Source organism: Plectropomus leopardus, chromosome 7 (genome assembly GCF_008729295.1).
Source record: "Plectropomus leopardus isolate mb chromosome 7, YSFRI_Pleo_2.0, whole genome shotgun sequence".
NCBI lineage: Eukaryota > Metazoa > Chordata > Actinopteri > Perciformes > Serranidae > Plectropomus > Plectropomus leopardus.
The window spans coordinates 19,927,992-19,951,547 of record NC_056469.1 but is presented as its reverse complement, the minus strand read 5'-3'; the positions used below and the strand labels follow the sequence as shown (position 1 = coordinate 19,951,547).

The following is a 23,556-nucleotide window of genomic DNA, read 5'->3' as shown; positions in this document are numbered from 1 at the left end:
TATAAAAGTACTTGTATCTGAGGACCTAAAAACACTTCAGACACACATTAACATATAGTTTGTTTCACATCAGTGATATAATGGATTTATGGACGAAACAAGCTCTTCTTTCACTGACAGAACTTGTTTTCTTGTACTGTTGGTGATCTGGGATTTTAAGCTTGTTTTACTGTTGACTTCCTGTTAATTTGTCTGGATGAGTATCAGCAGAAATTCCTACAAATGCAAACATATAAAGAGGATTTTCTGCCAACATCAATACTAGTAATTAGAGTCTCAAATTAAACTCTTCAAATGTAAAATTAACTCGGCCACCCAGAGGCTCTGCTAGAAAACGATAGAAAGCAACAACTGCCAACAATTAAAATGAGTGCATGTTATAAATAGGGCATATCCATTCCAGAAAATATTACAGAGGGAACGTGGATGTGAGGCCAAGCTGGTTAAGGAGCACGCGCGTCATTGTGAGTTTCCCATTTACTAGAAACAGAAGTGGAAGTAAGAAAACCACCTCAGCGGCTGCAGCTTCCTCCCTGGACGTTACTTTCTTCATACAAACACGTTAAAGCCGAGTGATGTCATTACACTTTAAAGCAGACGGTCCATGCCCAGTTTTTTAAGACTCAACAAAATATCCAGTGATACATTTTACAGATATATGAATTCAACTCCTCTCTTGATGTTTTACTTTTGGGACTCGTTCTGTTGTGTTTTCAGTATGCAGGATGATTTTATTTTAATTATTGAGCAGCACTCTCCCTTCTGGACAAAAGAGGTTATTACATGTGGTTCAAGATCCTTTTCTGATTCTGAAGTTTTCCCTTTTCCCTTTTTCTGCATATTATTACTCTAAGGCACACAAGCAAGTTAGACACCTGCTTTCGTACAATACTGCAAAGTAACTGAATACTTCACTTTTACAGTTGCCTACTATTTGGACATACTTTACCTTAGTAATTCCATTTTTATGCTACCTTACCTGTCCATTTTTGAGACTTTTTCATATTCCAGGGAGGAGGCATTCAAGCCAAAAGCCTAAATTCTTCTTACAACAATGTGTAAACTTGATTGTTGTCCTAAGATATGAGAATACTGAAATCAATTTTATCAGCACTAGAGTTGTTCAGATACCAATGCCAGTGTATTGGCAAGTAGGCTACATGAGTCTATGCACTGATCCGAAACCATGCGATGTATTGACAAACTTTAAAGTTTAGAAAATGGACAAAATTGCAGTTCTCCCAGAAATAAATTCTTTGCTCTTTTAGAGTAGTGAGAAATTTTTTTTGGTTACATATAGTAAAGTTAACTATTAGCCAATGTCAGAAATTTGGCAGTATTTAATACTGGATGAAATAAAAGTTCTATGGCATTCATTCTCTGTATATATATTTGTTCATGTTCTAAAAAAAGGTTTAACCTGAGCCAGTACAACTATGAAAGGAATCACATTCTCACAGGGTTAATACAGCTGTTACTGTTTTAAAGCAATGGTATAGGATCACTACTCTATATCGGGGGATAGGCAAGTTCAAATATCGATATCTGCATCGGGAAAAGAAGAAAAAAAATCTTGAATAGAAACAAGCAGTTATTCAGTTAGACAAAGAGGCATCTTCCTGAAATCATGAGACACGGACACAGTGTTGCTATAAAGTAAAACTTTAATTTGGTATATAGTTTCTGACGTCGTTTCATTTCGGGTTGTTAGTTTTTCTGGTCATTACAGGAATGGAATGCTGAAATCTAAAGATTAATCAACAAGAGAGTGCACACTTGTTATCTTTCAGATTCTGATTTGTACATTATTATAATAAATTTCTAATACAGATGTTTTTTTTTTTATCTTATATATATATATATATATCCATTTATGTGTATATAAAATAAAAAAAATCTTAATTATTGCAAAATTGAAATTTGCAAACTGCAAATAATTGACTGACACATAAGATCAAACACATGAAGATAAAGAAAACAAATGATGGATAAAAGGGAAATATAATTCACTCTTTCATTGAGTCAGAGCATGGTATTCACAATTTAAAACCCAGCTTCTACCCTTTAGGACTAAAAAACCCCAGAAACACTCCTCTTTATAAGGCCCATCATGAAGTACAATTCATTCCCCATGATGTGTCACCTGATAACCATGCACAATGCACACACTACATTAAAGCCACTTATTGCTCTCTTTAACAACTGCGTTATGAGATAAGGTACAGCTTTGTAAAGTGCTCGGTGTGGTGTAAAACGCTGGAGAACAATGAGGTAAAAGAGGGAGGAAAACAGTCTTTGGGTGGTGGAGCATCGACACCGCAGGGTCTTTATGTTGATGACGTGTGTTTGTGAGTCACACACTGATTACTGCCTCTTTAACTGGAGAGGGTCAAATGTTCTTCTGCAGTGTAACTGTAACCTTTTCACTGACAAATGTTACGGTGCTTTATGTGGAAATACATGTTTTTTGCTCTAAGTTATCATTATGAAGTGAATATTGACTGTACAATGTAATTGATATAAATTATCTGTGTTTAGCTCGGTTCCCTAAATAAACTTGCAGTTTATGCAGTTCTGTCTGCCATCAGGTACGACCTCTCGGGAAAATGAAGGCTCCATACGCAACAAAAAAGGACTGTTTCAGACACCGCGCAGCCCAAACAGGGTGAGGATGGTGCTTTTATTTTCCCCAGTTGCTTTCCCAAGTTACTAAAGAGTAACAATGTGGGTTCTTTGCAGTAACAGAAACGGCAGACAAGGAACAACTCAAGTTATTGTGAAAAACAAAATGTTGTGGGTGTTTTCTGTGTTGTTGGTAGTTGTGAGGCTCTGAGGAAAACAGAGTGATCTGGTCGTCTTTGTGACAGTAGCGCCGACAGTAAGATCACTTTTAAAACACTACGGGGGAGTTGTCTGTTTCCACTTGAACAAAAGGGAACATAGCAGGGTTTTTTACATATTTTATCCAATGAAGTACAAATAGCAGTTTTTCAAAGCACACTGTAGTACTGTAGTGTATATGATTTTGTATCTGTTTTTTCCTACTGTTCTGGCAACCATTTATTTTATTGTTGTACTTTTAAAGGATGGGTTTTAATTTTTTAGGTTTATATTTAGATGGTATTTTGTCTTAATATTATTTCCAGGTTCAGCTCTGGGTGAAAAAAACATCATGTGGGTCACATCGCAAGTGTTGGATGATAAATATATTACACTAAGTTACTGTGAGAGTCGCTTTGAACAGATGTGTGACTAACAGGCATGTTGAGATCACTGTGGAGATGTTCTGCTCAATATTATAAGAACAAGCAAAACATGCGTTTCAATTGTATTTCCTGAATTGGATTTGTTTGGAAGTACGATATTTCAGTTTCACATGTATAAAATGTCTCAAAATGATCACTTCAAACCCGCTGCCTTATGGAATTATTTGAAGAGGTCATTGTAGGATTTGCAGTTTGGTCATATGTGCATGTGGCAGGGTGGGTGCAGGTCTTGAAAATCAGACCTGTGCACGACGATGTTTCGAAAATCAATTTCCACTGAAGCGACTGGAGACAAAATCCAGGGTCAAACAATCCAAAAAGATTGTCACAGAAGATGATAGGAGCATTCAGCAGCCTGAATTACACAAATAAAGTACGTGTCTTCCAAATTGAGGACCGTAGATTTTGTCCCCCATCTCTTCAATTGAATCACCTTAGAATGTAATTGCTTCACAGCTAGTAGGGACGGGAGAAACAAATACAGCAACCATAAACTGTTAAGACGTACATATGAGCATGCCAATATGGTTTAAAGATAAAAATGGAAAAAGAGAAAGTGAATCTATCCTTTAGGCTGATTTGAATGAATCTGCAATAGCAAGTCCACAGTCTCTGCAAAGTGTGTTATGCTCTGGTGAATGAATGGAAACTAATGGCTGCCTGGATACCTGGAAAAAACAACAAAAACATTCCTCTAAAACATGCAAAAAACCCTGCAGTGGCGCTTTAAGGTAAATGTCTTGTTTGTATGTGAAGCTGATTGTAATTGATGCCTTCGCCTCACTCTCCCAATGGAACAATCTAACTTTAAGAGAATCTGAGTGTGACGTTTGTAATCTGTACTGATTAGAGTTTATAGCTGTAAATCAGCCTCTTTCTACTCGAGCCTGAAATCCACAGTTTAAAGTTTGGGTGACAAATGCCTCCGAAGTGCCATTAAAGGTAAACATGAGGTGGAAAAAAACCCACAGTGAAGCTTACAAACTTCTGTAAAGCACATGGAGTGATGTAATGCACACACATCCAGATAAAGCACTTGAAAATATAAGCAAGGGACTTAAATATCCCAGTAAAGCAAACAAACTTATTGCAAAATAAAGCAGTTAAAGAAATAAAGCACATAATAAAGCAAACAGGTGCAAAGACAAAAGTTATCGCTGATTGAATGCTGGTGAGACAATAGTGTTGTAGTTCAGTCCAACACAATGAAATCTGCCATGACTGCCAAGAAAAACATCCAGTGTGGACATTATGAACAGCAAGTGCTCACCTGAAGACACAAGCGATTTCAATGTAAAAGTTTCCATTCCAGTTAAACGAAGGCAAACATGATGTGAGTCTGAGACATTATAATATATGAATACAATGAAATAGGTTCTTCTATAGGCTGTATGGCTTCAGATTAAGGTTTCCTGAGCCAAACATTTCCCTCCGAGGTGCGAGAATGTTTGCCCAGAACGATGCATTTGGTTTTAAAAAACAAAAGTATGAAAATAGCGTGTTTTCTTTCAGAGACGTTAAAAGTCTTTGGGACAATGTGAAGTAATCAGGGACTTGACGTCTTCTTCTGGTGTTAGTTTTAATTTAAATTAGAAGATTTTGGTTTCTGACACATCCCCCCAATTTATGTTAGAGGTCCGGTGTGTAGGATAGAGTGGCATCTAGTGATACGGCTGAGGAACTGAAACTTCTCCCATGTCCTGAGCGTGTAGAAGAACTACGGTGGCTGACAGGAAAAAAGGCAAATGGCCCCATCTACGGCCACTGTCTGGTTTGTCTGTTCTGGGCTACTGTAGAACACAGAGTTTTTACAGCTTACGGCAAGTTAGATTTAAGACTTTTTAATACTTTTTTAATGTTTGAAAATAAATTTAAGACTAATTTTCCAACAACCCAAATTAAACAAGGACATATCCAGGATTTCTGGCCTGTTTTCTGGAAAATGTTTGTGTTTCTCAATCTGCATGTGAGATTCCACAGTTTGGATTACCATCATGATGAGTTTAAGAAAAATTATTTATTAAATTGCTTTAAAAAAAAAGGCAAAAAAAAGATGTCACTGATAATTTTGAGATTTCACAAAGCAATGCCAGACATGAGAAGTGGGCTTTTATGAATCTTTTTTCTGAGCGTTTGAAAGATTAACTTAAGTCAGTTGAAAATTAATTAATTTTTAATTAATGAATACAACAAGTCATATTTTGATTTATACACTACAGAAGACATACTTATTATATAATATTCCATTTCTGCCAAGAGATGCCCCTCAGTCCTACACACTGGACCTTTCATCATCCATTTTAATATGAAAAACACACCATCTACAGAGCATGATGCATATTCACTGAGACTGACCTGCTTTGCATACACACAGTTACATGTATTCAGAAGTGGAAGTGTGTTTACAATGCATTACTTGCTGCAACATTCATTAAACCTACTTATCAGTCTCCGCAGAGCTCTTAAGGGTTAAATGAGCAACAACCTGCCATAAAATTGAAGTCAAATCAAAGAGCATCTTGGAAGATGATACAGAAACATTCCCAACAGCAGTGCATTAAGCAACCATTCACTGATGGAGTGAAACAGTTCTCGGGCGTCTTGTAGCTGCAGTTTATACACCATTTTAGAACCTCATAAATTCAACGCAGCGTTTCAGTATCACTGTCCTTTAAGCAGCAATAAAAGGAGGATTCGAAGATGGGCAAAGTGCTGCATGTCATTTGGCTTGTCACTTTTGGGTTTTAAACAACCGTTCTCTCTTTGACCCTGTCCTTGTTGACATTTTCAGCACAGTTCTCCACTGGAGCACTCCGTCACACACGCTGACATTTCCGACAGTAAATTAAATTTGGTCGAGACAGGGAAATGAGATGCTTTAAGGTTTGACCCTCCCAACTCTCAGCTGAAATTATCCTTTAAGAAATTGGGGAGCAGGAAAATTGTCAGGGGCAAAAGGGACCAAAATCACTCGACAACAGCACAAGTACGCTCATATTTTCACAGTTACACACCCGGATTTACATGAGTGCACAGAAAATATCCTCTTACCCTCGCTATAGTAAGCACAGCAAGCCATTTAGAGATGTATTAGAGAAGAAGAGTTAAGGAAAAAGAACAACAACCTGTCAGGGTTTTCTGCTCGTTGCTCTCAGCTGTAATGTAAGCCTTCTGGATGTAAGAGGATCAGGAAGGATTCAATGGTCACTAAGATCTAGAACACAGCCAGAAAACTGGAGCAGTGACTCACTCAGGGAGAGACTCTGTTTCAGTGCTCAAGTTTGCGTCCTGTCTTTGGATGAAGAAACTACACTGTTTATGTAGTGAAGTGATTTTGCTGAAAGAATACGTGTGGGTTTACAATCTAACTGTTGGTTGTGGCACACAAGGTGTTCAAATGGATATGAATAAGCAAATCATCGCATTAACACTTTAAAACAAATCATTTCATGTTCCCATTCACGGACCGGTCGTTTAAAAAAAAGACACCCAATGTATGTGACACACTGTACAACAGCATACAGCACAGCAGAGAAAGACCTACGGTATCAACAAAACACAAGACTATGCTGCCGTGCCCGCAGAAGAAACTTTGCAGTCTCGTTTAGATGTCCAAAAACTATTTTGTGACAGTATATTTTAATGCCCGTGTTGGATTTAAGCTTTGAATTTTGCAGTGTTTTGCCTCAATGTGTTGCATTTTTACAAGATAACAAGAGTTCAGTTTTAAAGGGTATTCATAAATATAGGATGTTTTCATTAATTTACATATTTTACACATCTATACTGCATAGAATTACTATTTTTTGCCATGTCATGCCTATAGTCTTAGATTTCAAGAGGTGTGGATGGATTCCTGTACAAACTAATCTCCACTTGTGGTGCAACGAGCTGAACAGTGATGTGGAGCACAAATGCTTCTTGTTAAGGCCATTAAACTGAAGAACGCAAACAGGCATGTTAAAGGAAGTGAGTGTTTTCATCCGATATTATTAAAATCAGCTCATGTGGTCCTAAAGTTAAAAAAATATGAGGAGTGTGAAGGTGAGGTGTTAGATGGGCACTTATTCACTACATCAATAAGAGAGACACCTACTCTGACAACTTAACCCCTACGTGAGCTTTAAAGGGTGTTCAAAAACTGAGGTAAAACACAAAACATCTACACAGAAACGTGACAACACGTGATTTAACTTCAGAAGACTTGGATGGGGAATCAAACCTGATCAATGACATCAAAACCTCTGCGCTGCATCACTATCTGTCGCCCGAACACTCAACGTTACTCCACGATTGTACAACCCCTAGTACAAAAACAGCTGAACGCTTCGTAAAATGTAAATGAAAGCAGAATGCAGTGATTTGCAAATCCTTTTTGACCTATATTCAATTGAATACAGCACAGAGACAATAGATTTGATGTTCAAACTGATAAAGTTTGTTTTTGTAAATATAGAGCCTGTTTTATCACACTGTATCATGTATCATGCGTCTTGAGTAAATTCATGTCTTTTTATACGTAGCATCAGAACACGTCTCCACATCCATCTTCAGTGACCACTTGCGATTGGATCCCACTTTCTTCTCTATAGTCAAATAAACTTATACATCACTACATTTGCAAAGGCCAAACGTATTGTTGTTTTTAACTGGCAGGAGGTTTGTCGTGCTACACACAAACTGGTGAGACTTTGCCCGCAACCTGGATGTATTTTAAGGTCCAGCACACACAGAGTGGCAGGGCTAGCTGCTACCAAACAGTTATTAACGGACAGGGTCGGGTTGTTCTGACTTTGGTGTGAGTTTCTTGGGGTTGTTTAACAGCTGCTGCTGTGTAAGCTTGAGTTAACAGACACTGAGGTGACTTTTTGCTGGGAGGATAGTGGCTACGTGGATGGTCCTTCAGTGCCGCCTCTACTGGCGGGGAGTTGATAAGCAAGGACACGATCTGAGTAGGCGGTCCTTGAATGTGACCCCTGACATAGTAGCTTACAATCCTGAAAGAATGTGGCCATATGCTGCACAGACCACCTATGAATGTGGTCTGAGTGATCGGATCTTAAGACGCATAGAGGATGCACTGGATGCATTCACACCGGTACCTGGAGCTTTTCACATTAGATCTGATCATCCAAAACACATGTTAATAGAAGGTGTAAACAGGGCCAAACACCCATTCTGAACGTGATGCCTGTAGCAATTTGAACTGAGGCCCTGGACTGTTGAGCGACTGAAGTCGTATATCCAGCAAGAAAGGGAAACAATTAGTGTCCTCAGCTGCCAAATGCTTATTAAGTGTTGTCAAAAGAAAAGGTGATACAACACAGTGGGAAACATGCCCCTGTCCCAAATTTTTTAGAATGTGCTGCAAGCATGAAATTCAGAAGTGTAAATTTACAAAAAATAAAGCTAATTACATTTTGAACATCCACTATCTTGTCTTTGTATTGTTTTCAAATGAATATAGGTCAGAAATATTTGCAAATGATTGCAGTTTTTTAAGTCCACATTACTTCCTCCAATGCTGCAGGACAAGGCCGCAGGTCCTAAGCACGACTACAAAGAACTGTGGTTCTTTTACACAGTGACTAAAAACATCCAGCTTTTAGCCTCGATCTCAAGCACACTGGAACAAACTGTGATTGCAAACAGATGTTAGTACCCCTGAAATTAAAAATACACTTTTTAAAAAAGACAGAGCTTAAAATGCACCAAGTGAAAAGGTTGACATAAAATAAGGCCAAAGATTTTAAACTACATACACTCTAAATGTTTGAATATCCAGCAATTTCAAGTGACAGAATGAAAGAACAGTTTTAATGAGATATTGGATTAAAACAAGCACTTTCGACTCAAGTGCCGTCTTTGAAAAAGAAAACTGGATTGAAGCAGTTTGCTTTGTGAATTAAATTTAGGACTAGAGGCCCAGCATGTCTCAAAGAATTGAGCTTTGAAGACAGAAAAAGTGGAAAAATCATGAATAAACATAAAAACTAACAACTATGCAGTCATTAAAAAAGAAAAACGGTCTGACACTAAAGTAAAAATGACAAAATCTGACACTAAAACAGTCCAAACCTTTGGTAATGCATAGTTCTTTCCTGAATGTCTCAGACTATCAACCATAAACTCCACCATATCTCAGATAGCAGCGACTGCTGTTCAGATCCCGTCTAAAAAAATAAAGAGCGATGATACTAAACTAATGGCTCTTTCTTTTTTCAGACAATCTTCTTTTGCTTTTTGTTTCTGGTTTCGTACAGCATTAGCAGTTTTGGCTTGTTTGGTTTCTGAACCAAAGAGATTATTTAGAGCAGAGCGGTGAAGCAGCCCCCTCTTCTCTAATCAGTGAGGGCATGCAGCCTGACCCCTCCATATCCTGTCTGCCATATCAAGGCAGGAAGGGTTCGTCCTCCTCCTCATCCGCGCTGGGACCGGGGTCACTCAGGCACCTCATCAGCTTCTGCTGGTCTCTGCCTGTGTCTGCCTCACCTGGCTTGTTAGGTCCTGAGGGAGGCTTCATCATGAGGCCCTGCTCCTCGTCCTGCTGCTGCTGGCCAGCTCGTCTCAACTCATCCATCATGTTAACAGAGTCTGGAGACTGAGGGGACGCCAGGTCTACCTGGATGGTCGGCACACTGTCTGACCCCGGCTTTACGCTGTAGGCCTGTGGGTCTACAGGCAGGACAAGGGCTCAATTTCAGGAAATCAGCTTTGACAAAACTTTAAACACCGACTGAATATTATTCCCTCATGCCATTTGCGTGCATGAACATAGGATGTGCGCGGGGGAGAGAAATGCAATCAACAAATATAAGGTCAACAAAGCTACAAATTTTACGATCACTGCACGAACTTGACATTAGCAGGCGCCAAAATCTTTGAATATATCACAACACAACAAAATAATGCAAAGAAAGTCATAAATACTTATAATGCAACACATGCTGGAAATAATTTCAATTTTATCTCGAACGATGAAATGCACAAGCTGTAAAACCAACATATATCATGCTTGACTCTAATCTGTAAATAGTAGGGGTGTAACAGTGCAAAAAAAGGCTCGGTTGGGTTTATACCCAGGTTCAGGAGTCACGGTTTGGTACGGTGGAAAAAAATCCCAGTGCATAAGGACATGTTTCAACTTTGGAAAAATTAATGTCATCATGGAAATATGAAAGATTTCAAAAACCTTTGCATCATACCGTACAAAAACTGAACGAACACTTTGCTTAAAGGCAGCAGGTCACAATAGACTAAAACTGATAAGCAGCTCTTATGATATGAAACCTGAAATTAATAGAGACAAAAACAACAACAAAAACAACAAAACAATACAACAACAAAAACTTGTGCAACAGGAAAATTGTTCCATACCATTTAGCTTGTGCTAACCTCAGTGCATGTTGCTGACAGCGTACTGCTAAAAGTTTCTCGGTGGAACTTGGGCTTGAGAAGTTTGGCTACACATTTTGTGCATCGATCTACATTAGAGATGCAACTACTTAACTAAAACTTTCTTGATTATGCAATCAATTTTTGGTCAGTAAAATGTCTGAAAATGGCAAAAAAGTAGTTCAGTATTTCCCTGCACCAAGACAACATCCTCAAATGTCTTGTTGTGTCCGCAGCCCAAATATATTTAGCTTACTGACATAGAAAAGTAAAGAAACAAGAAAAATGTTCACATTTAAGAAGCTTGAATCAGAGAATTTTGACCTTTTCTTTCTTAAAAAAACAATTACTTAAACTGATTTATACATTGTGAAATTAATAATGACAAAATAAATACCAGGTGCAACCTCTCCTTTCTTTTTTGGTCATTTTTGTCCTTGGATCCAAAGAGCACCAGTGTTTTAAAATCCATACATGTAAAGCAGCACTCCTCAGCCGACCTATTTTATAACTTATTGATTGGTTAATCTTTGCAGCTCTAATCTGCATATGCTATATGGGTTATATCTTTGCATGCTCTAATCTACAAACCATGTATGCTGCATGTGGCTGCTTGCACTGAACCGTGACCCCCGCACCTTGACGCTTCGGTACGAATACTCGAACAGTTACAGCCCTAGTAAACAGCTACAACAAATCGTCTGAGTCTGGCCTCGTCAATCCCGTCATGAGATCCCCTTATTAGTGATGAATAATTAATGAACGTTAACAAGCAACATAATTGACACATGCATGTTAGGATTGCTGTTAGGTCATCACAACTGAAAACGAATCTTCTCTACACTCACTACATACCTGGACAGTTTTTGTTCCCTTTCTGCTGCTGAGCAGGTTTAAAATCAGCATCTATGCCTAAAATGAAACCACACACTGGTTTACATGCCGGCTGCCACATGCAAACGTATTTCCATTAGTGGGGAAATATCTATTGCTGCAGCTGTGAACAGCGCTCTCTAATGTGTTTATTAGTTTGTGGCAGCTGCATCATGAGCCTCACAAAATATAATGTTTCATCTCTGTGGGTCCCGTCAGTGACATGGCGGGTTTTCTCCTATTGTTTCACGTAGTAACTCTCAGTATGATGGTGGTAACTATCGAGTGTTTGCGTTTGGCTGTGGCTAAGATGGATGTGTTTACCTGAGGCCAGTCTGGCTCTACACATGGTTGGGGAGTCAGGGGGAGCAGCAGGCACCGTCAGGTAGTTATTCATGTCTTTTATCTGAGAAAACAGGCATATGGTTCATTTATGGGATGATTTCACCTTCTGCATATAATCAGAATGTAACAGTTATATAATGCAACTTGTGTAAACATTCACTATCAATAATATATACAGGAAATACACATTCTGGCTCGTTTCTTGTTTTTGAAGTGTTGCAGCCAAACAGTAATTTGCCATTGATCAATATCTCAGAGAAACTTCATTAAAATAATGTGCTGCTGGTAGTCTATGCAGAAATCCTCATGAGTTCACAGTCGCTTCTAGCACATTCAGTTTACCCAAAACAAGAGTCTATTTTCATTATGTAATTACAGGCTGATGAAATGGAAGTTAGTGGTGGATCCACTCAACTGAGCAAATAAATCAGCCCCCATTTGTGTCGAGAAAATTAATTTAGGAGACTGAAGGTGGACTCTAATTAGAACACTAATCATAGTTTTGGCTGACTCATTTAGCTGCTCTTCATCTGTTGAATTTTCAGAGCCTACTGTATGTCTGCTGATTTTCTGACTGTGTAACAGTCTCTGCAGGGCACTGCTATGGTATCACAAAATATCACCTTTAGAGTTGACTAATCAACACTTGTTTTGATAAATCATGCTGTGTCCAGGTGTCAGTGACATTTGACTCAGCAGACAGCTGGCTCAAACTGATTCTTTATTTAAGAGGGGATGCCCTCACTGAGGCTGATAATCATACCTTCTTCTCCAGCTCGATCATCTTTTGCTTCTTCATAAGGAAGTCACCTAAGCCATCCTCGTATGGATCAGCCACCAGAGTGTGTCTGTTGTAGGAGCGCAGCTAAGAGAGAAAAGACACATAAAACAACTCAGTTTAAGAGGAAAATGTCCTGAACAACAAACAAAGGTATTTGAAAGAAAGGGTTTTGTTTGTTTCTGATTATCCTAACGGCCTACAGAAGTAATGATACAACAGTGTTAGTTATGAGACTTTTTAAGACTTAATGTCACTCAGAGTGGCATTTAAGACCAATTTTCCAATAACCAAAATAGAATTAACAAAGAAGCAACATCTATCACTTAGAATCTGGGACAATTTTGCTGAAAAGTTTCCTGTCGCATAAACCTGTTGTCTCATGGTGGAAACAAGCATAGAAGAAAACTGGTTTTCTTGTGAGTTTATTTGACGATGTTATGTTTCTCACTCTGTATGTGGGATTCTATGGCCTTGATTCCATTGATTCTGAGTTTGAAAAACTTTGTCCATAAAGTACACTGAGCCTCACATGCCCTTCTTTTTACCAGTTTTTACCATGTAGCAAACTCTTGGTTCAATATCTCATTTTCATGATATTTGCTTTTCCCCACATCATACAAAGTCCAGTGACAATGAGCACGCAGACAGTGGACCCTGTGCTCCGAGCATCTGGGCCGGAAACAAAATATGAATATTGTTGGTTCCACTATCCTGATCATGTGTGACATTAATGCTGGAGGCATTCAGAAAATTATTCTTAAAAAGTAGAAGTTAACAACTTTTTTTTTGAGAATTTACAACAAAACATCAGATAAAACAATTTTAAAAATCCTACTTCCCCCTTTTTAAGCATTTTAAGAATTTTAAAAGATTTATCTGAAATATTTCAACCCAATCAAAGCCTTTTAGTACAAATTATTTCAATGCCTGATAAAACCATGTGAGGAGGACATGTTGACCACAACAGGACAATGCTTGTAGCTTGTGCAAATCAATGAGAATTGCTTTTGTGTCCCCAAAAATCAAAGTCAGTATAAGTCACTGTATGAGTAGCTACTAATTTAATTCTCCCTCTCTCAAAATCAATACACTGTAGCCTAATATACCAGACGAAGCACTTTGTTTATCAGTACAAATCAATATGACCAGTGACATGCTCTGAACTCCCAGTAATACAAGACAATACATCTTTAGCTGAAACAAATAAGATTTGTATTATAGTTGATAGAGGAATGTTACCCTCATACGCGTCCTCTGAAGGTTACTCCTGAGGATCTTCCTGATCTCCTCCTCTCGGCCTTTAGGCAGCTGGGGCAGCGCTCTCTCTGCAGGCTTGGCAGGAGGAGGCTTCTTGGGCTGGATGTTCCTGAGAAATGTGCAGGAAAAACTTTATCAATATGCAGTACTGACACATACGCACATCAAGTGTGCTTTTGTGAAACACATGATAATCAACAATGTGATAATAATGAAACTGTTGAAATCCCATTTCCCTTTAATGATTTCCCCCTGGTATCTGCTGATCAGATGACTGACGGAGAGTTTCTCACAGTGTGAGCTGTCAGTAACAGCTCGTGTAATTGAGCAGCAAGTGTTTTTAGGACAGAGACCAGGAAAAATAATTTATCAGTTCAACAGTATTTCTTTCAATAATTGGATACTCAATTTCAGCAAAGAAAGTGGCTTGTTAACTGTAAAGTGATGCTGTTACTGTTCGTACTGCTGAAATAATTTTGCAGACAGGTTTGACTTTGTCTATTCTTGGTTTGAGAGCCATCAAGTGAAAAAAGAAAATATCATTCCTACTAAACTGGTGAGCAAACTAACTGTGAATTGTGAGGATCCCCACCAGTGTATCCAAGGGTCTCCAGCTTTTATTAACATTTAAGCACGAGTGACTCACACAGGGTATTAACACTGACCAAAGCTTAATTTAGCAATTTATCACTCACTACTTGATACTGCAGATGTGAAATTAATGAGTCTTTTTTTCAAAGATTACAGCGTAGAAGCACACTGGGTATTGAAAACCTCAGACTCCTCACCACTTTCAACATGACAGAGGAAGTGATGATTAAAGTGCTGCTAATGTAACAGCAGCTATAAGACAGCTCACAACTGTGAGCCATCAGTGCTGCTGCAGTGTTGTGCTACCTTAAAAGGAGATTTTCAGTCAACTTAACTATAAAAATGAAATAAAACTCAGGAAGTTATTTAAGCCATGACAGACAGACTATGGAGTGCAGTGTTGGCCATGTAAAGCAACACATGAAATGAAACAGTTACTTCCTGCTCCATTTGTAGCTCTGACTGAAACTACTGAGATTTTTAACAGGGTCTGTTTAATCGGGTTGGCCAGATTATTACCTTGCATCAAAGTTAACTCAAATAATGAGTATAGTATGGTAAACTATCAATGAATTGATATTGCATACAATCAGTATTTTCATAGTTACAATGTATAAAATGACACTGTGAAAAGGACTGCTCATAATGATGAACCTGCAGAGAATTATCACACAAATCTTCATCTCCCCTCCATTTTTAAGTTTCAGCTCATTGCTGTTTTGGTTCTAATAGCTTTTTTTGGTTTGACAACCCACTGTACAATACCTGCTCAGCACCAAAAAGCAGCTGGTGAATAAAGTGTAGCGTGTAGCAGATAAAAAGCCAGAAATTTGCCCCAAGTTTTGACAAGAACCAGAATCTGATGTAAAAGAGACTGAATGTTGAAATTTCATCCAACATGTGGCCAGAGACATGGCTCTACATGAACAGTAATGTTGCTCTTTAACTGCTTTATTTTGTTCACACACAAAAAAGTTATTGTAGGATTAAGGATGTTTAGTTTGACAGTTTGGTATTCTGAGTGCTGTAAAGCAGAGACACAGTGAGTATACATATATTCAGTACTCACTGCATGGAAACTGTGGAAGGCACAGCAGAAGGCAGCTTGACTCCCCCTCCGCTCTCCACCAGCTCAATGGCCTGTTTCATCTCCATCTTGTGGTAGAAAGCGATGAGCTGTGGCTCCTTGGAGCGTTCGCCTGCAATCAGGCACTTCTTGATGTACTTCTTGTTAAAGCGGTTCAGTCTGGGGGGGAAAAGATGAGTAACAGATGAAACAGGCCACCATATGGATGAAAAATGGATAGAGAGAGATGTGAGGTTTGACTAATGGTGCATATTATACAGACAAAAAGAGGTTAAATGTGGGAAATGATCACTTATGCCAATAATTCCACATTTACAGCCAGAGCTATTCTCTCATTGACCATTCTGACAAATAAAGAGAAACTACTCAAGCTCACAGTTTTCTGAGTCCAAGATGTACTTATTTTTGTTAATATGAGCACAGCTAACCTGAAGAGCATTTATCATCATGCTTAACATTTTACAGTCAAATGATTCATTAGTAATGAAAATAATGTACCCCACATTCTCCACTGATGAGTACAAATTAGTAACTTTAAAATTGCAACACTGATTACCTGTTCCTTTGAGAATTGATTTTAAGATTTTATTGATCACTTTCAAAGCCCTGTGAGGCCTTGTTATATAACAAACCTTTTATTTCTCTTTAGTCCCTCTTACACCCTCAGATCCTCAGAGGCATCTTTTCTTGTTGTTTTTTCTTGGTCTCTATTAATTCTCAGGTGACGGGGCTTTTGCAGTTTGGAACGACTTTGGAATTACCTGCCTGACGAGATCAGAGCTGCAAATTCAATCTAATCTTTTAAATCACTTTTGAAAACCCACTTGTTTGAAATTACCTTTCAGTGGTTTTATTTGCTTCGTCACTGCATGTTTTTCTCTCTTATGTAAATTCTGTTTATATTGCTTTTTGCTTGTTTTATTGCCTTGTGTTTTATTAGATTTTGTAAAGCACTTTGTGACTGTGTTTTAAAAGGTGCTATGTAAATCAAGTTTACTATTATTATTATTATTATTGTTATAATCCATACTTGTCCTTCCAGTGGTGGTGTCCATAGTGTCCACAAATGTCCTCGATTCCAGTCAGCAAGTGGTCAAGAAACTGGAGATTAAAAAGAGGAGGAAAATGACCTTTTAAAATTAGACAAACAAAGCAAACACAGATGTAATATAGCAGACGTTCCTTGTAGTATCTGCTCTAGTGCAGCTGCATTTAAAGGAATTTACTGATTTTTCTCGTTTTCATTTTCTCCAGTGTCTGTATGTACAGTGTACCACTTGGTGGCAAACTGTGAAATATATTTTTTGTGTATAGACTGTAATTTGTGATGTACAGTGTTATCAACTGTGATTACAGGTACAATCTGGTACTGCGGATGTTCCTCAGCAGCATCTTGTCCCTCTTGCTTCACCACAGTTATCGTTCCTCGCAGTAAAAACACCCTCCCAGGTAAGACTGCCAACATTATTATCAACAACAGCAGGTGACGAGCTTTAAAATAGACATCGTGGGAGACAACCAGCCGCCAGGTGACCGAGCGGACAGTGTTCATTAGCGGTGGTAGCATGCCTGCTCGGAGAACCAGAGAAATGTACAGATGCATTTGTTGTTCAGACTACAGCCGACCGCAGGTCGCCCTGGTGCTCTGACTAAGCCTGCAGATGACAGGCTGACAGGCAGTGTTGCTATGGGAACAAGTCATTAAGCAGAGCCACAGAATTTACTTCTGCTTTGACACAAGACACTGATTTATGTAAAGGCTGCCCAGCACCGTGGGAGTGGGGTTAAAAAAGTCATTTTAAAAAGTGGCAATTGTATGAAAAGTTTCTATAGACTGTTAATGCATATAGATTAAGGGTCACACAATACAGCAGTGTATTATGATACATTCTTTTTTCTGGTTATATTAATGCTGGGTCATAGATTTATTTATCCTTTGCTACCAACACCTGGACTCTGGAGATTCTTCGTATACCAGTTTACTCTGTTAGTTTAGTCTGTGTCATATGAATAATGATGCAGGTGTACATGCTGCTGCAAAAACTACTCAAACTTTTTAGCCATTATTATCTCCACCAAGCCTGGACGGGATCATGTATTTAGTAGTGTGTGTGTGTGTGTGTGTGTGTGTATTTGTCCGTACTGTTTTTTGTGTGTATTTATGACTTCATGCTCAAGGACCTCTCATGGTTGTGGTGACTCACGATTGTTGTAAATCCTGTTTTATTGACTTTTGTGTACCGTCACTGACTGCTGACTCCTCATTCCTCTTAACCAGCTGGTAGTGGCTGCAAGCAATCATCTTAATAACCTTGCAAAAGGAGTTTCCTGCAATCAGCTGTGCAAAAAAACAAGCCTTACCTTGTCTCTTGCAGGCCACATTTTAGTCTTTGTCGTAGATCAAAAACTGACAACCACAGGCAAGTTCATACTAACCAGTAAGTAGTTAGGTACTGCAACACATTGACGTTCTTAGGAGACTGAGGTCTTTTGGAGCCAACAAACAGATCATGTTGTTGTTTTTCCTAATTTCTGACTTTCTACGAAATCAGTGCATGGTACAGTTGTCTCTCGGTAAAGCTTTAAGCTAGACTGCTGCGTATCTGCTCAAAGATTGTGGTTGAAGCGCTTGAGTCAAGTTTCCAAACTGCGTACACTAAAAAAATGTTCTCTCTGGCTGGTAATAATAGGTCTCATACATCTCACATGTTTTTTGAAGAATATTAGTTTTTACCATAACAAAGGATTTTAAAATCCCACAAGCTCAACTGAACAGGTTAAGGAATGATTTTGTTTCTCAGTCTGTAAACCCATTAAATCAGATTATGGCTTCTGAGTAGCCTCAGTGTACCTCAGTGTAATGAGTAATATGTTGCACTGTATCCACTTTTTGAATGGCTTTGTTGTTCGGTTAAGTGTTGTTTGTATCATTGCATTTATGTGTATTTATGTGAAATGGTTGATGTCCTCGGACGCAGGACAAATTTAAGAATTATTTCTGGCAATGAAGTGAAATTTAATCTCATTCACTAGATATGTTATGATCTACTAAAAGGTAGCCACGATATGCAATATTTATCTTCGCCACTATCACAATCCTCAGTAAGGGAACTGAGTGAGATTCAGCTGTTCTTTGTTAGGAATTGGAGAAGTTTAGTCGGACATTGTGTTTGAGGTTTGTCTCCATATAATCTATTTACTCTTGTTATTTCTAACAAGACTAAATATTTAGTTAAAATTTCTAGTTATAAATTATGCCTTTGGCAGCCCCTCATTACAAAAATGTCAATTTCCAACTTGACAACACAAACATTCTTAATGGGTCTCTTTTCCTGTTGAATGTTTGTCTATGCAGTACCCGACAGGAAGTAAACATGGACCAAACCTACTGCCCTCACAACAGAAAAGCAATTAAACAGTCCATATGATTAATGCTGCTAATTTGGAAAAAATATCATATGTAGTAACAATTACGTATTCTAGGGCTAGATTTTCTTTCTCAGCTGCAGAAATACATGATACATGTTACATCGGGTTACTGCACATATTAGTATAGTGCTTATATCAGGATACCATTGTCATTGTGAGTAATATGTTTTAATAGCTATGTACATTTTGTTATTTCATACCCACCACATTTATAAAAACGCTAAGTAAAATCACTAAAAAGGATCTGCAACATCTCTGTAATGGGTAGGACAGGTATGTCACAGAGCCACTTGTCAAAGTACATAAATAAATAAATACTAATAAAAATTTACAGCCTCCATACCAGAGGACAGGGTTGCACCCTATCTGAAGTGAATTCAGCACTAGATTGTAGCCCAGTGTGACTGTTTCCTCAGCGGCTCTGTTGACTCTAGTCACTGGTGTTTTACAGTAGAGGAGACACCCATTGGACAGGCTGTTCTTCAAGCCTCAAGCTCTGGTGATTTACTGCAAAGTCCCTGAGGAGGCTGTGTGTCGGTGCGTTTATCTCAGCTGTATTAATAGCTTTAAAAGACTCAGGGATTGTGGAGCATGGTGGTCAGTCACGGATGTGTTGGAGTACCAAAAACTGTGTGCGTGTGTGTGAGAGAGACAGTGTGTCCATGTTATATTTAGCTAGATGGTAAACACTGTTGCTGTGTGCAAAGGGGTAACAAAACTGTGACATTCACTGCGTTTTAACAGTTTACTGGTATGAGATGAAGTACTACCACACAGCCAGTAGGTGGAAGCAGCGATCAAAATTTAATAAACTCAATGGACTCTGAAGCTTCTTACTGGAGAAGGACGTGACATTTTACATAACTACAACTGGAAGGAATATGTAACGCCATCAGAAAGGCAATCCGACATCAATCTTTACTTATTGGCTATGCCTTTTTTTCAATTTCAAAATGTTATATAATATGTATTCTTAGAAATATTTTAATTTCTGTAAAGAATAAAAATAAAAAGGCGGTAAGTGAGAATGCATTGTTGTGGCTTAACAAGGTAGCTCTGTGAAAGAGGAAGTTGACTTATTAATTAATTTATGCAGAGGATGTCATGTGGTTCACAACATGTCATTTCATTTTGACATTTCACTGCCCACCAAAAGGCTCTGAGTTATTAATATGTATGAACCATCAAGAAATCATTGTGATCATGAGGACTGAGGAGGGTCGAGGGGTAAGGTCTTACCTGGGTGTGAATTTCCTCATTAATCGACCGCTTCGCCTCCTGTTTCTTCTTCACTGCCAGCAGCTCCACCAGGGGTTTGATGGTCATGCCCTGCAAGAGGGATGAGAGGAACAAAACATTATTCATTATTCACCTCCTGACCTTAACTGAAGATGGAAGTAGGCTCTTATCACCAACTCTGTGTTAGACTGAAATGAGAAAGCTACATGTGGACTTTAGTGTGATTTAAAGCTTCTATCTCTAATGTTTTATAATCTGTCTGTGTGGCTTAAAGATAACTTCAAACTGAGCCACTACTGTTGTGTTTTACTGGAGTCAAGCATAAGCTCAGTAGTATCACACTTCACTAGCTGGCACATTTCCCAAATTTTGCAACGGCTTATTAACAAACACAGCAGGTCTTCGCACAGCTTTTCACAACAAACTGGTTGTCGTTGCTGTAAATCTCTCGCCACTTTCAGAGGGTGACAACATGTAGAGAGTTACAGATTACAGCAGTAAAGATCAACATCTTCCACATCCAAATGAAATCCTTCCCATTATCAGCATTTCAAAAACAATATCAATATCATGCTTCCTTTGTTGCCTAGACGGACCTCTGTAAAGTATACGCATGGGTAAGATGTAAGAGACAAAGAGATGTTTCTTGCAAGAACAAACTCAGCTTCAGAGAAATCTGACACTGCTAAAACGTTGATGCTCTGTATCGTGTAATTTATTTTCAGCAAAGAGTTATCTTCATAGCAGTAACTTGTTAGCACAGGGATTTCAACGTGATTATATCCTCAAGAGAAATGCAGTCATACATACAACTGATAAGTGCATATATCAACAAACTCAGTTTGAACTACTTTAATTATGTGCGGCCGTTCTGTAAATATGGTCGTAAAGCAAGAGCTTCAGTGTTTGTAAACACTCATCCCACGTCGATAAGCAAACAACACAGGTTATAAAGTTCAACCAAATTCTCTTCCATTCTGGTTCCGAGAATGTTATTGTTGTTTTACCTTTTATTCTAGATAGTCGAAAACTGTGTCTTAACATAACTCTATTGCAGTTTTACTAGAATCATGCTGTATTCATGTGTAATGACAAGGTCTATTTCTGGTCAGTAATGCACTGCCACAGAGGAATGGTGCCAGGAAAGCAAAATCAAACAGTCCGATGTTTGGGTACTGCTGAATTATACCGTTGTGTGTGTGTGTGTGTGTGAGTGTGTGTGTGTGTCTGCACCTGAACGCCTGAGTGTATCATTCTGCTTCTTAAAGAGATTAAGCTGGCCATCTGGTTAACTTTTACAGACTAAAGTGGATGACAGAAGATTTTTGCTCTTTAATAACATCCACTTCTGCTACCATGCATGAATGCAAAAAAAACGCCTTTGCTTTTATCACTTGTGGTTATTTTAATTCAACGACAAAAAACACAACATAAAGATTTTAAATTACTTCTATAATCGTCCTAAACAAGTGGAAAATGAATATTCTAATCATTTTTATCCAGAATGTTTGAGTCCCCACAGTACAATTTGTGCAAAATTCAGTGTTTCATCCAAATATTCATCCACTATGTGCTGTCCTTAAACCCAGAAATTAATTAGCATTTTAGTACTCTGGCTTCCATTGTTTCCAAGTAAATGGGTTTTTGGTCAGAGGTCTGTGGAAACTCAAGCTTGAGAGATTTTAACATTTTGTTTCGTGGTGTAAAAACTGTCAGTAAATACCCAACTGACAAATTTAGGAGCATTTACATGTCTTAAAGAAGACTGTTTCTAATAAACAGCTGAATGAAACTACAGACCATTGTCACACTGTAACAGCCTTGTTTTGGTGGCAATGCTGAAGTCATGCGACCGTGGTATAGTCAGTTAATAGCCTAAAGTTAGCTTAGTATCTCTGGTGATTGCATTTACATCTCAAAAAACATTAAAAAGTAGTGTTCATTTGTCAACATGATCTTGCAGAACAAACGTGTAAATATTAAAAACATTTGTTTGTCACAGATCTAATTTCCGGCAACAATACAAATTCCTACGGAAAAATCCCATTGGCTTTTGCTGAGGAAAAAAGGGTTAATTTGTGCCTACTTCAGCCTATAAAAAAACCCATACTTTCTGCAGTACTTATTTGTCTATGCCTCAGTTTTACTGTGGGGAAATACAGTCTCCTGCAGAAGTACAGACCGGAGACCTGTGCTCCACTCGACGGACACTGAACCCTCAGCGCTCTATGCTTGTTCCAAATAAATACAGAGAAACATTTTCTCCACTACAGCTGGTAAAAAATAGCTTGTTATGAATGTCTCACTAACCTAACATTACTCAAATGGCAGTTTTTATTAATGAATAAACTGTCTGAATTCCAGATAATTAAACTAACAATAGTTAGAAAAAACAGTCAGAAAAATGACATCAGATGTAAACCAACACAAGAAAAGAAATGTCCACCATTGATACTAAAACACTGCAACTTCTTCCATTACCATTCTTAAGTAAAGCTGACAATATATCACAATATAGATTTTTATTTCACTTCTCCTACTCTGACTCTCTACCAAATAAAAATACACACTCAATCCCACTCTTACTCACACAGAGTCATACTTTTAAATAGCTACATTGCAGGTGAAAGAGGCCTCTCCTCTTTCTCTCCTGGTCTGCATCTGTCTCAGCATCAGACAGACTGCCAGAGCTGAATCCAGCAGCATCAATAAAACATGTCTCTGATCTCGCCTCCAAGGAGAGAGAACACGTCTTTAGGGTTTTATTTTAGCTGCTTCCATTCTGAGTCCAATTCACATCCAAGAGTGTTCCTACAGTTGAACTGGGAGACCGGCTGATCTGACGCCGCAGGGCCGATGCAGTTTACGCTGCTGTGTTTGTTATGTTAAGGTTCACTCTGACAAGATTTTGCAGGATTGTGTCTCTACGTAAACTATATTTTGTATTCCTCCTTCATATGTTTCACATTTAATGCACGAAGCAGTTTATCTGCCTGCCTGCCTGTCTGTCAGCGTACTTCAAAGTAGAACTGAAATTACATTTTCCTAAACCAGCTGGAGCGATTTACTTCAAGACTAAATAGACCGGAAACGTCTGACCACTTGCTGCAACATCAAATAAAGAAACCAACCTCCTACAAACACGATTGTCCCTCATGTTCAACCCTCAACAAATGTTCAACTGAACAGTTGTAAATTAAACGTTTGTTCTTAGGCAGGCTGGTTTTGTTTGTTTGTCAGGGTATTCAAACAGAGGTGTAAGTGAAAATTCAAATTAGTCTTACTAAGCAAAT

The 23,556-nt window shown here is 38.4% G+C and overlaps 1 protein-coding gene across 1 annotated transcript in view; it reads right to left on the bottom strand.

The window, feature by feature from the left end:
* Nucleotides 1-5,514: 5,514 nt before the first annotated feature.
* Nucleotides 5,515-23,556, bottom strand: part of slc9a1a (solute carrier family 9 member A1a) — a 38,966-nt gene continuing 20,924 nt past the window's right edge. Inside the window, exons 6-12 of the mRNA XM_042490267.1 lie at nucleotides 20,264-20,353; nucleotides 16,626-16,696; nucleotides 15,578-15,754; nucleotides 13,900-14,026; nucleotides 12,643-12,744; nucleotides 11,859-11,940; nucleotides 5,515-9,941 (exon numbers count right to left, since the gene is read on the bottom strand). Of these exons, the coding sequence (XP_042346201.1) occupies nucleotides 9,658-9,941; nucleotides 11,859-11,940; nucleotides 12,643-12,744; nucleotides 13,900-14,026; nucleotides 15,578-15,754; nucleotides 16,626-16,696; nucleotides 20,264-20,353 (933 nt within the window). The 3' untranslated portion in view covers nucleotides 5,515-9,657. The remainder of the gene's footprint in view (nucleotides 9,942-11,858; nucleotides 11,941-12,642; nucleotides 12,745-13,899; nucleotides 14,027-15,577; nucleotides 15,755-16,625; nucleotides 16,697-20,263; nucleotides 20,354-23,556) is intronic.